This window comes from Nymphalis io, chromosome 19 (assembly GCF_905147045.1).
Source record: "Nymphalis io chromosome 19, ilAglIoxx1.1, whole genome shotgun sequence".
Lineage (NCBI taxonomy): Eukaryota > Metazoa > Arthropoda > Insecta > Lepidoptera > Nymphalidae > Nymphalis > Nymphalis io.
In genome coordinates this window covers 6835705-6850156 of record NC_065906.1, presented here as the reverse complement: position 1 = coordinate 6850156, position 14452 = coordinate 6835705, and the positions used below count along the sequence as shown (strand labels likewise).

The following is a 14452-nucleotide window of genomic DNA, read 5'->3' as shown; positions in this document are numbered from 1 at the left end:
TATCACACACAAGAATTTCATATTAACAGGATAACATGAGACGGAGATTAAATATTATTTTCGTGCTATCTCTTTCTTGCTCAAGACACCGTTGCTCATAGCTTAAAAGTCCCATGTGCGGTGCCGAATTGAATTCTATTTGAGTTAGTCAGTTCAACTCAGTTCAGTCCGGCGACTGCAGTCTACGCGTTGCGTCTTTCCGTTTTATTATTGTTATTACGTAAAATCAAAACACACAGAATTGTAACAAATTGTTGTGAATAACATTTTTTTCAATAAAAATGTGAAATAACGTGTTAGCGGATGTCTTAATAACAAGGTTTGTATCCAAATTGCATACATTTTTTTTATAACTATTGATAAGTAAACAATGTATCGGATATGAAATGATAAAAATTTAAACTGTGATACTACGGATAAGTATTTATATGTCGTTGACATAGTTTTCAACAATTGCAACTATAATACAGTTCTAATTGCAAACATTAAAGTCCAACTTTTAAAATTTCTCTATGCCTAGAACTTACAAATAAAATGACAATAAAGTTGCGATTCTAAAACTTTATACCTCGTTTTTTTACTGCCTATTAAATAGTATTGAAAGTTAGCTGTACATTACATAATAAGAATAACATATAAAACATATAATCACAAAATTGTTGTACTTCATTCAATTTTTAGAAAAACTAGTTAAGATAAAGAGGTCAACATTTGTATTTTCCCTTAGAAGTATCAAGTATTGTAAAGTAGCTTTTATGTGACCTTATGCAATACAGTCTGCCCTCCAAAATGTTATTGTTCTTTAACCTTGTACACAAAGTTTAAGTAGTACAAAGTTAACGTCACTTTATAGAAACCCCTGGAAGCTGGCTAACAAGCATCCCGAAACATCTGCTTATAATTTTTCAAAAAGAAAGACGGCATTAATTCACACTACACACCATAAATAAAAAATTAAATGGAATGTCTAAAAATATATTTTTTTAATAAATAAGTACTAGATTAATGTTTATAAGAAATAACTTGGTCTTAAAACAGTATTTAATTATGAAAGACCTTGGCATTTTTAAATATATACAAATACTTAAAATTTGACCTTAACTATGTTATGCTATAATCATTGGGGCAGGATTAGCCAAGAGAGAACACGTCGCAGAGTCCACCTGAGCAAGCAACCAAACATACATGTCGTATTTTACGGTAAATAAAAATATTATGTGGCAGCCTGTATATTTACTTATATGAACTGTAAAGTGAAGTAGATTAAAAGGCGACTTATTTTAAGTTGCCTCTCTTAACAGTTCCACAGTTGTTCCCTACTTGTACTGCTATTTAATGATAATATGATATATATATATATATAAGCCTTGTTGATCGATAGGAGCGCTATCCTATAAAATCAGAAACTGTGAGACAACAAAACTGGCATTTGGCCAAATATCTACTTAACCGACCTCACTTTACAAGATCTGATAAACCTTTATCAAACACTCAAAATACATATTCATATAAATTGGTTGTTATGTTCGGTTTACCGTCTATGTGCAGTTTTGAAATATACAACTTAGTGATTGTTACTCGTAATCACTTAAAAACTATATTTTAAACTAACAAAACTCGCGACTAGGATTCATTTCTTTCAGTTTGTGACAAATAACCTTCAAAATTTGGCATTTTAATGTATATAAATTATACGTGATACAAAATATTTCAATGAATAGGTAGCTAATGAGCTGCGGAAAACTAAAATAAAAAAGGATGTTTTAGTTTTGATTTTTTATAAACAGCCAGATTTTAATAAAAACGAGGGAGTTATTTCGAAATCACATGCAGATAATTTTATTTATTTGTACTCACACTTTGACGCTTTTTTTTTTCTCGCTGGAAAAACACATTTACGTGTTTCCCCCACATGAGGTGGGGGGGTATGTGGGACTCGCCGGCGCTGAAGGCGCCGGAATACCCACTAAAAAACCAGCGGTACCCACTCCATCTTGTCGGGGGACGTCACGGGATCGCTTGCGCATACTACCGTGCCGTCCCGACGGTTGGCCCGCTTCTGCGGGCCTCCAAATCCTAGGGGGTACTCGGGGTACAGAGACCCCCTGGCCCCGGCGACACTCACGGCGGGAGGAGAAGATGCGCATAGCGCCGGCGTCTTCTCCCCGGTCTTCTTCGGCGAAGCGGGTCAGCGGAGGCACTCTCCTCGCGCTCCCGCTCCGCGGCCTCCTTCTGCGACATGACATTTTCGCAGAAGGAGACCATCTCCATCCAGCACCTCTCGGTACCAAGCATGGCATTTATCACGCTCGGCAGCGAAAGGTCTCCGCCGATTAAAGTCGCCAGGGAAAGGCGCTGAGGCCCCCAAGCGGCACACTCCATCAGAGTGTGGCATGCCGTGTCCGTAGGCGCACCACACTCGTGGCAGGAGGGCGTTACCTCCCGCCTGACTATTCCGTGCAGGTACTACCGAAGCACCCATGTCCAGTAAGCACCTGAGTCAGTCTGAAGGTCAGTGTGCCGCCTTTTCTCGTTACCCAGCGACTCAAGTTTTTTTTTTTTTTTTATATGCCCCGGGATGGCAAATGACTCTACTCCACCTGATGGTAAGTGGTAGCAGAGTCCAAACGCGACGACGGCCAGTACAGTCGGTAAGAATGTTCTGTACTAGCCGTCCCCGCCTTGCCGGCCCGCAAGATGCCTCTTCACGCCTCGTTTGAAGTGGGGACGGATCGCCTCCACTGTCGCCAGGCCTGCTGATGGGGACCTCAGATCCTCCACCCACCTGCGAATCAGGGCTTGCTGGGCGAGAGTCCTGATTCGCAGCACCTCCTCCAACCCTGGACGGTCGCCACGCGACCTCACTTCCGCCCGGAACCGGTACACTTCCGCGAGCACCTCCGCCTGGAGCTCCCAAGGCGGATCGCCCGCGAGAAGTGTTGCCGCCGTCCACGACACCGTAAGATATCCGCGTATCACCCTCACCGCTATGATTCTCTGCGGCCTTCGCAAGAGAACCTTGTTCCGAGCGGTGAGAGCGTCCACCCAAATGGGAGCACCGTACAGAGCCATGGACCGCACAACACCGGCGTATAATCGCCGGCATGGCGTTTCCGGCCCTCCTACATTTGGTAGGAGCCGGCTTAAGGCAGCAGCAGCGTTGATGAGCTTCGGGCCAAGTTGGACAAAATGCTGCCCGAAGCTCCATCTTCCGTCCAGGGTCAGGCCCAGATACTTCATGTGGGCCTGCACCTTAATCACCGTCCCCTGGACGGTGATAAACGCCCCTCGAGGGGGGCCTCGACGTGGACCGTGGAATAAGAGGGCCTCCGTTTTTGAGATGGAGACCCTCAAGCCCAACATTCCTATGCGGTCCACTGTGAGCGACGTACCGACTTCGGCCAGGCGAGCCGCCTACACTTTGACGCTTAATCTTACAGATAAAAGTTCAGATTGAAACAAAAAATCGTTTATTAACATTTCAACAAAACGCATACAAACTTATAAAAATAACAATGATCGTGTTGGCAGAACTAAAATAAAACATGTTTCTCACGTATTACATCGGAATTGTTTCTTTAGCGATATATATTTATAGTATTAGTAGGTATTATTTACCACGTAATATTTTTTCTTAAATTTTCAAATTAGCTAAAATGTATTTGAAATATTCGGAAACAATAAGTAATTGTTCAAGTCTGAATTCAACGATGACAAAATATGCAGGATTCTTATCTCGTGCTCAAACGGAACGGATGTCGACTAATTAACACCTCTTTTGCGAAACAATGACTTGAGAAGTTGAGACTTAAGTTAAATATTTAAAGCGCTTTTTCTATAATTATAGGTACTAAAAATGTAGTTGGGTACTTATATGATAATGTGATATATATGTATATTTAACCATACTGATATTATAAAAATACGTTATGTTTTTATTTATTTTTTTGCTTCCCGCAAAAGTACAAATCAATACAATGAAATCTTACAGTTTCTAGACGGACGTAAGCGTAGCATAGACATACTGCGTTTGTTTTAAAGAGATGAGAAATCTAGGCGACCAAAAGTCTGTATGATTTCCACAACTTGATCCGGACGATTTAGGATCACTAATATCCCTTCAGCATAATCCGTAACATAATTTATATTAGATGTGTAAGTAAGTTACAGTAACCAGTTTTATATTTACAAACAATTGTCAAAAATATTTTTCTCCTCGTAACTGTAGATTTATGAATTATTATTTGCCACACATAGTTCATCGTTATAAAAAAAATCATTGGAGTAACTTCTTTCTTTACTTAAATCTGTTAAAGAATTGTCCAACAATAACCACAGTTGCTTAAGACTGCAATCAAGCCCATAAGATGTTATAAGATATTTGTAAATGTATAAAAAAAGGTGATACGGGCGTTTGTTACGATGAATTAGTATCAGCATATGCAGATTAACAGAAACTTTTCTTAATCACATAAATGGATAGACGGATTGACTTGATTCATATTATATTATAACATTTTTTAAATAAATCCTGCCCATCGAACGAAAAAGTTTTACCATTTTTCGTTTTTACGTCATTAAAACTAGTTACCAAAGCAGATCAGCCCGAAAGAAGAAAAAAATCTTCTGAATCTTTTCTAGTACCTTAATTTACTGTAATCTATGATGAAAATCCAAAAATAAAAATGATTAATTTTGTTTTAGATGATTTCTAGAATACTTTATTTTTTTAATTTGATTACCAGTTTAACTCCTGATTTGTTAGGTCCGCTTCGTTTGATATCGACTTGAAATTTTCTGGAGTTCTTCGCTATAAAAAAGTATCAGTGATATTTTGTTCTCATGATAGGCTAAGCAAAAAAAAAAACCACACAAAACTAATCATTTCTATTTCAAACATATATATACCTACAAACACTTGGAGATTTTTCCAAATCTTTTTATCCTATCCCGAGACAATTTCTCAAAGTCCTGAAATAGTTTTTAGCGACAATTACGTCAGGTTAAGGTTGTTATAACTTGTGATAGACTCTTCCGATTTGATGAAATGAAGAATAAATGGTATATCGGAATCCATATAATAACTCCACTAACACATACAAAAAATCATTTTTTATTGTTTGGTTAACTTTCAAAGAGCCATTAACTAAAAAATGCATGTATTTTGGTCACCGACATACTACAATATTAATTATTTGTAAAGATTAATCTATATTTAAAAATTAACCTACGGCTTCAACTGTCAATAAAATCTTGATGTTGCAAGGAGTTTGATTATATATGAGTCAACCTTCTACACAGCAATATAAAGTCCCATACGTTACACATAATATATTATATTACTAGTTACGCATGATATACTCGTATGTGGGTGGTTGGTATTTGATTAATTAATAAACACGAAAATAGAATTTAAGAATGCAAATATCGCATCGGTAAAGTGATGACGTCATGCTCTTGATGAGATAACTAGACGCTCCGAAAGTAATTAGGCTTGTACAATGACAGATTTATATACAACGTGCTTAAATATGGTATATAACTTAAGTTGTAACAATTTAAATGTATAAATAAACCATAAATTTCATGAAACATTTTTGTTAACACTATACTATTCTCATTTCAAAAGAATATTATTTTGTCAACGAGAGTAGTAAACTGACTCGACTCACTCCACTCGGCGTTACTGTATTTTTTATGATATGATTTCTTATAATAATAAAGATATTATTTTATTAGCTATGGAAGCGAATGACCTAAGGACAATGACCGTGGGCTTTGAAACGCAGGAATACAAACAGACGTATATAATTATATGTTATATATATGATTTCGTCTTTTCATTGAATGACCTCAACATGCTATTACGAATAAAGTATGTCTAATGAAAAACAAACGATCAACATTATATTTATACCGAAATGAGGTCTTGGTTTTAAATTATGGCATCTAGCCAATTTAGCGGTGGACTTGAAAACAAATGTTAAATGGTAGTGTAATTATTACAGATAGTTTTTCATAGAGTTAGTTAATATGATTTTACATATACATTTGATTTATTATTAAATTTTAAATTCTGCAACTAACTTCACACTACTGAAAATTGTTCAGTTACATAGGTACTATCGACGAAAAAATATCTTTCTTTCAAGTTTTAATAGTTGTTTATATTGGGCCTAGTAGCGTCTCTACTACACTACTAGGCCCAATTTAAACCATCCCACTCAAACACAGAAAAATCATTGAAATCGATTTAGGACGAGTTCCGTGACATACATACGTACAGAAGAATTATTTATAATATATATAGAGATGTGTCTATCTGATATTTACATAGACTATATTTAATTAAATTTTATATTTGTAATGCTATTGTAACTACATTTAGGATCAAAACTTGTTAGCCTTGACGAGTGTGTCGTACTGTGACGAGTCGTACAATGACATCATATTAAAAAATATAATTAACTAACTATTGTATTTTACGAAGTAAAGAAACATTAGTTATTTTACAAACTATAGTAAATTGAAAAGACTGTACTAACTATTATTTTAAAACTTAGTACATATATAAAATAAACCTTTTTTAAAACCGAATTGACGCGATACCATTGGTGGAGATCTTAAATAATCTATGATTCAATGTGGATTTTTAAATGAAATTAAAGTGGTTATAATTAGTTAAATGAAATAGTGATGTATTATAAATAAAGGCAAATTAAAGCAAAGCAAATCGCATGGTATATGTAAATCTAAGGTTCGTTTATCTTGACTCCTTTGATTGGAATAGGGTTATAGGTGAGTACGCAATTTATAAATAAAAAAACAAATACTTATATTTGAACAAAATTTTTATTTTTCTCTATACATACACAGGTATGATAGTATACAGGTGAGCGTTGTTCATTATAGTTTAATATTTTAGAAAAAAATCTATGTAAGTTTTGCTTTTCATTATTTCAATAGTCAAAGGAAAAATAAACAACACTGAGTAAATTCAGATGTGTACCTATGCGCGGATTTGTTTAGGACGCGGTAAACACATTCCTTCAAAAATAACTCTTACAAAACCAAATCTATCAATAACACATTCAAATAAGCATTTTAATTGAAATTTGAACTTTCTAGGTGATTATTTTTTAAAAATTATTAAATTTGGGGCAATCGAATATATTTCATGTAAAAAAAAGGTTTTAATTTTTTTTATCAATACTGACGCTAAACGTTATATTTAAGTGTAAAAAGTTATGTCAAATTCACACAAACCACAGCACATCAACGAATCTAATATTTCTTTTTAATTAAAAATTAAAAAATGTACTTTCGATATTTGTATGAAATAAATATCGAAAGTATTTTTTTTATTTTTCGTTTATGTTAATGTTTGACTTTAAAAAATATGTATTTCTTTTTAGTTTTAAAACTTATTCGTTCAACTAGTGCTATTTCAATTAAAAAGGTTAGACTTACTTATAATAGTATAAGTCTAACCACTTAAAAAAAAGAAACACTAAAACCTTTTTTAAATGGCTTATCCATTTGAAAGAAGTAGGAATATAATAAACACATATTAATAAAACACGATATCAATTTTATCACAACCAGAGTAATGAAATCGATAATAATTAATTATAATATTATGTACTTCAATGACCTCGTTTGCTGGGCTGTCAGTTATAATTTATGAAATACATCAGTCGTCAGGCTGAAGCCCGTGGGAAATATGACCATCCAAAACGTTTTTTCGCTAATTAGACACCAATCGCATGACTATTCGGCATAAATAATCTTATTGGAAGGATAGGCTTGTCCTGTGAATGTTAGGCTAATAAAACTAGCCTTTACTCTTGACTGAACACGTATGGAGACAGACACTTTACTACGTGTCAACTACTCAACCGATCGTCACGAAATTTTACACATCAGGTCACACGTAGTCAGGGATACAGAAAAGCACATATGTAATACCTCACTCCTCCTCACACGCGGGCGAAGCCGTAATATACTATACTAGTATATCAATCATAGGAATGGTTGGCGCATTGACGGTGTAAGAAATGGTTTATAATTTTTGCAGTGACTATGGACGTAGGTAACCATTTACCTTTAGATGGCATATTGACTCGTCTGTGATGATACAGTAAACAAAAAAAACTTCAAAAAATTTGCGATAAAAACGCGAGTCCATTACCGCTTAGTAGTTTTATAATAGGATGATATAAAATTATTATACATGACTTTCAACCAGCTCCGTAGTCAAGTGAACTATATTTCTAATTCATACTAATGTTTCAGAATGGAAATAAGATAATCTGTAATCAAAATGACAATACTTCTTTATGACTACCGTGAGCTGGAGGAACGGGCTTCGAGATATCTTAATGTCTGGAAAGGTAAGATATTAAAAAACAATAACATACCTTCGTATCAAAACTATAGTTTTAGTATGAAAAAAAAATTATCTGTATAATTTGAAAATGAATACAAATACAATACAATTTGATATATACTCATTTGTGTTGTCATCGGCTCTTGAAGTGTGCCCAATGCCAGTCCCAATCAGCTAAGTGGAAGTAGAACAAAATTCAGCCTCATATTTTTATACACACAACAGGTGAAGTTAATACCAGTATATTATACAAAGTTCTATTGGCTTGCAGAAAGATTTTTCCACCTTACCTTTCACTGCACATTCAAGATATAAGAACTATTTTTGTGCAATTTGAACAATAATAAATTCAGTCATTATATTTGTTTATCGTAAAAGGTCATGTTCATGTTATCTGTTTAAATTTTTAAACTTTTAATAGTTTCTTTCTTGTTTTTAAACTTGTATAAGTAAAATATACTATTTGGGTATTTAATATAACTACGTGAATATGTTTCATACCGTAACCTTGCAAAAATTATCGTTATGAGCCATAACTTATAGCCACTGCTGATAGTAAAAGTTAAAAATATATCCCACGAGATATAACACGAGCCATGTTTGTAAAATTGGGTCAATTTGGTGCGGCTACTATTATATATATTGTTACCATGCTTTAATATATTATCTATGAAAAAAGTTTAAAGGTTTTATTGTCACAAAAAAAAACAAGATTTTATGATTATTATTAATCATTTGTAATTGCTTCCTTTCAGCATGGCATTTAATACTCTACGCTCTAGCGGCTATCTTTGGAATTCTCAACTATGTTTTCCTACGAAACACCATGCAACTCGTTGACAACAACTGCGTATTGTATCCAAGAGAACTAGCATTCCGATTTATAGACTTACCCGATGTGCCAGAAACGTATAGCTCAGTTAATTTAACAAGCGTTATTAATGATACGAGCTTTACAAAAATTGAAGATAATCCAAACGCTCAAAATTTACCCGTCCAAGTAGAAAATGTAACCAAAATTGTTGAAGAGAAAAATGTGACTCTAAACAACAAAGTACAAAATGACACAGAGTCGAGCAAAATTGAAAACGACGTCAACATTCTCACGGGTAAAGTAAAAATATTTACTTCTGAATTTGAATCGGTTAAGTAGCTACTTATATCAAACGTTTTACATCAATATAGCATTATTATTATTAGCATACACTTCACTACATAATTATATCTAAAAAAAATGCTTAGGAGGCGATTCATGTTCGATTATTACTATCAAAAACAATACCGTAAATTACTACGATTTTAAATTTATACTGCAATGAGAGCAAAATTCTGAAAAGGTATAAAGGTAGTAATAATTAATATACATGTGTACATAAGTCATGGCAATAATAAAGAAAGTGATGTTACTTTATAGTAAATGAAACTCATCGCCTAGTTTTGGACACATCACGGACTCTCTTCGGATGGGACAATGATTGCCAATTTGCGGAATACATGCCGATCATGTCTATGATTTTCGCTGCTGCTTGGGCAACTTTCTTTACTATGTGTCCCGGTGGCGGTTATTCAAGATCTGGGTAATATATACAGGATTATTTATAAAACAACAACAACATCTTTGATGAACTTTAAATGGTACTAATTTTGTCTAGCCGTAGCGTAAAACTTATTTTGAAAATCTAAAGCTTATCAAAACAATACACAAACTTTGAACTTGAAATTAGACTCGATAAATACATTTCACTTTAAATATATTTATGAAACAATAGTAAAAATACTACTATTTTAAAATACTAATATTAAAGATAAATAACTGGACATAAATAGATATGTTTTTTTTTTATTTATAGAATAGGAAGGCGGACGAGCATATGGGCCACCTGATGGTAAGTGGTCACCAAACGCCCTTAGACATTGGCATTGTAAGAAATGTCAACCATCGTTTACGTAGCCAATGCGCCACCAACCTTGGGAACTAAGATTTTATGTCCCTTGTGCCTGTAATTACACTGGCTCACTCACCCTTGTATATAATATATATAGAATATATATGTATATAATTTACAGATTGCAACAACCGTGGCGGATCCTGACACCGGCCTTGCTTTTCGCCCTTATAATGGTCGGTCTCACCGGACACAGTTTTACAAGTACCAATAGAGGCCTATATGCATTTTGTTCTGCATTCTATAACATCACTAACGCTACGACGTAAGTATGTTTACTAATCGTACCTATTGTAGTATTAGAAAATATAGTGAAAATAGGTTTGAATTCATAGGCGCTTATGCTATATGGACCTTTTGTAGTATGAACTATCTTGTTGGTTTAGTGGTTATCGTATTAGGTTGCAGATTCCGAGGTTCTTGGTTTCAGTCTCGTTTCGGACAGCTAAATTGAGTTTTTCTTTTAAAAAAATCCTCAATAAGAGCTTGTAGTGATACACTCGCGAGAGTCAGAATACACGTATTGTTTCGCACCATGGATTTACGGTTGTCGTTGGACTAAAAGAGTAAAACTGAGTTTGCACACAAAGGATGTGATTACGTACTCTTTGCGTACCCACCCTATAACTCATTGCACAGTTGGTTAATATTGTCGATATTTATGTTGTTTACATAGCGTGAACCGTTTTAAGCACCTGGAAAACTTTCGTATAACCCACGGTGTAAGGCACGAGTACAGTTTGCAGATAGACAAAAAGTTAGAATTGTTCAGGTGCTCGTCGGTGAACCCGTACCTGTCGCTCGCGTGGGGCGCGTCGTGGCCGTTCGGCGCCCGCGCGGCGGCGGCGCGCGCGGCCGGCGCCGGCGTGTGGGCGAGCTGGGCCTGCGCCGCCGCGCTGTTCCTCGCGCGCTGTCTCACCGCGCCCGACTTCCAGATCAGGCGCACCGGGGCTTACCTCAACGATCCCCAGCAGGTATGTAGATTTATCACTTATAAAACCTAGCTCTGCTTGTTATTTAAACATTGCTCGGTGTTTGATAATAATCGTAGACTAAGAAACGACAATTATTGGTTTTACATTCTAATAAATATTCTCGTTAATATTTTCAAACGTATAACTCAATATTATTAAATTCATGTTAACTTTTCAGAAAATAACACCCTACCTAAAAAAATCTACGCGTCGACGTCTCTCGAAGACTTCTCCGAATAAACGTGACAATGCTTCTATTAGATCGGAACCTACTGCTACCACGGAACTTGTTACTGCTTCTGTCGAACAAGGACAAGACACCGTGCCCCCTTCCCCACAAATTACTCCGATTAAACCGATGAATGGCAGAGAAGACATCGAGATGACAATAACCCCATACAAAATACAATAAAAAAATTGTTAATTGTAAGCGGGTAAATACCTGTATATTTTGTTAAGTTATTATTGTAACTGAGAAGATTTTTTTGTAAGAATTTATTTAAAGCTTAAATATATAATAGAGAATATAATATAACGGACTTAAAGGACGCATTTAAAATAATTATATTAAAAGTTATCTATAAAATGTTGATTTTATTGCTGTATTAATGTAAAGCTGGTTTGTGTTAATTAAAAAAATGTTTTAAGAAGCATCAACATATTTATTTATTTATATTAAAAATATACGCATATTTTGTTAAAAAATAATTTAAATATACACATTTTGAAATTTTATTTAGTAGTAAAAATAAAGAAATAATAAAATAAAAGAAATTACTTTACCTTACTGACCGACAAAATGGTGGTTTTTAAATTAGCGCGAGTCTTTTTTCCTTTTTAACTACGCTGCTGTATGAATCAAGGAATCTACTAAGTATAATATATATACAAATTCTGTTTGAACTTCGTTTCCAAATATTTTATTTCAGTATGAGTCTCTGTTTCAAGCGTTACGTGTTAAAGAGTGAATGGCTTTCTTTAATAACTGCAACGAATTATTATTCATTTTAGTTTAAAAGATTTATCGTAATAAGAGTAAAGTTTTGTGCAGTAAGATTTTTTTAAATGGAAAAAAATATCTCCACAAAGAATAATACTACTAACAAATTTAATTGCAACATATTTACCAATGGTAATATTACCAATGGTAAATATGTTGTAATGGTAATATTACCAATGGTAATATTTACCAATGGTAAATATGTTGCAATTATAATGCTATAACGATATATAAGGAACTAAAATGTAAATAATAATTACTAACAATTTATAATTTTTTTAATTTACAACACTGTTGTGTTTATATTGTCTTTGTTTAAAACAGCATGTGTTGAGCTGTACTAATTTTTAAAGTAGTTTTGGTAATTTCACAAGGTTTACTAAACTGTATTGTCATATTTAGCATATGTCAATGTGAAAATGACATAATTTCATGAAAATATTAGGTACCTACCTAGAGAAACTAAAATTATACAATACATGCCAGAAAAGGAGAAAAAAATACACAAAGTACAATCTACGTTGATATATAATGATATTTAATCAGGTAAAGAGAATTTTAAACAATCGTTACGTTATTTATCAATTTTTACGCAATGTACATAATGAAGCACCGGCAAAAGTTTTATATCCATTAAAAAGTCGAGCATTGCTAAAGATATCGGGTCAGGAATCGTCATCTTTTCTTCAGGGGCTAATAACTAACGACATGAAACATTTTGAAGAAGGTGCTAAATCTATGTACGCAATGTTTTTAAACAACAAGGGTAGGGTTATGTACGATACTCTTATACATAAATGGGATAATGAGGAAACATTCTTAATAGAATGTGATAAAAAATTAGTCAATTTATTACAAAAACACCTGAAAATATTTAAATTAAAACGCAAAATCGAAATTGAAGATGTTGATAAAAGTCTTATTATGTGGGCTTTAATTCTCCCTGATTCAGACAAGATCCCTGATTCTACATCTAATGTAAATATTTATAAGGACCCTAGACTTGCCGATTTAGGTTTCCGTATCATCTCTTCTGTTGCAACAACAGACTCACAGATATTAGAAATGTTTGGAAAGAATATTGTGGCCAAAGATACAGAAGAAGGCTATAAATATTTAAGGTATAAGCTAGGTGTAAGTGAAGGAGCTGAAGAATTGCCACCTGGAGCTTGCTTTCCTTTGGAGGTAAATTGTGACTACCTTCATGGTGTGAGTTTCCACAAAGGTTGTTATATTGGTCAGGAAGTAACGGCTAGAGTTCATCACACAGGTGTTGTTCGCAAAAGAATAATGCCTATAAAATTCAATCAAAGTATACATGAAAACATTGAAAAGGATTCTGTAATCTCAGCTAGTGATAAACCAAAAAGTAATTTGGGAAAATTGAAAGGTGTGATGGATGACTATGGAATAGGATTAATAAGAATCAAAGAAGCACTTGATGCTAAAGTTCTTATGGTTAGCAAATATTCAGCTGAAGTTCTAAAGCCCTCGTGGTGGCCAATAGAAGCTCCTAAGGAAATTATAAAGAGTGAATAGCCTTCTTTAATAATTTATGGACAAATAAAATATTATAAACAAAAATGTCATGAAAATCTGAAATGTGTAGGTATCCTGATCTTGGTTTACTTTATGTTTGTACAAAAAAATATGTTCTTATAACATTGCCTAAAAAAATATCTGATATTTTATTCAATTCTATTATGATATCTATTGCTGATAAAATTAATATTGTTTCAGTAAGATGGATAACTCAAAGCCAAAAGATGAATGTGCACAAGTAACCTACAATTTTAAGTGTTCTCAGTGTGATCTTAATGAAGAAGCTCACTATAAGGGTGTAAGTCCACCTTTTTCACGCAAGATTGAACTAAAATACCCAAGCTATGTGATGAAAGATCCATTTAGCCCTCCAGGGAAAGGAGAAATTTTAATTCTAGGGGCTGATTGTGCCATTTGTGATAAAACTGTCTGCATAAGTAAACAATGTAGCATTTTCTATTTAAAAACATATTGCCTAGAATGTGTAAAAAATTGCCTTGATAAATTTCCAATAGAAGTTAGTAATAAAATAAAAAAGAATTAATTTTACATTTCTTTTACTTTTTTATGCCAATTATTTAAACATTCGAAATATTATAAG

General features: G+C 33.9%; 2 protein-coding genes across 4 annotated transcripts; both read left to right on the top strand.

Moving 5' to 3' along the window:
- Positions 1 to 137: 137 nt before the first annotated feature.
- LOC126775989 (uncharacterized) lies at positions 138 to 11925 on the top strand. Its single transcript, XM_050498237.1, has 7 exons — positions 138 to 319; positions 8296 to 8393; positions 9145 to 9498; positions 9804 to 9966; positions 10457 to 10600; positions 11108 to 11309; positions 11488 to 11925. The coding sequence occupies exons 2-7, from the start codon at positions 8324 to 8326 to the stop codon at positions 11719 to 11721; spliced, it is 1167 nt and encodes a 388-aa protein (XP_050354194.1). The 5' UTR covers positions 138 to 319; positions 8296 to 8323; the 3' UTR covers positions 11722 to 11925.
- A 798-nt stretch (positions 11926 to 12723) lies between these two features.
- Positions 12724 to 14400, top strand: LOC126776000 (putative transferase CAF17 homolog, mitochondrial). Of its 3 annotated transcripts, XM_050498251.1 has the most exons (3): positions 12733 to 12754; positions 12796 to 13918; positions 14050 to 14400. In XM_050498251.1, exon 2 carries the CDS (start codon positions 12841 to 12843, stop codon positions 13846 to 13848), a length of 1008 nt encoding a protein of 335 aa, XP_050354208.1. In that variant the 5' UTR covers positions 12733 to 12754; positions 12796 to 12840; the 3' UTR covers positions 13849 to 13918; positions 14050 to 14400. The 3 variants fall into 3 exon arrangements, with proteins under 3 accessions (XP_050354207.1, XP_050354206.1, XP_050354208.1); XM_050498250.1 differs by having other exon boundaries at positions 12724 to 13918; XM_050498249.1 differs by having other exon boundaries at positions 12725 to 13914; positions 14050 to 14289.
- Positions 14401 to 14452: the final 52 nt, after the last annotated feature.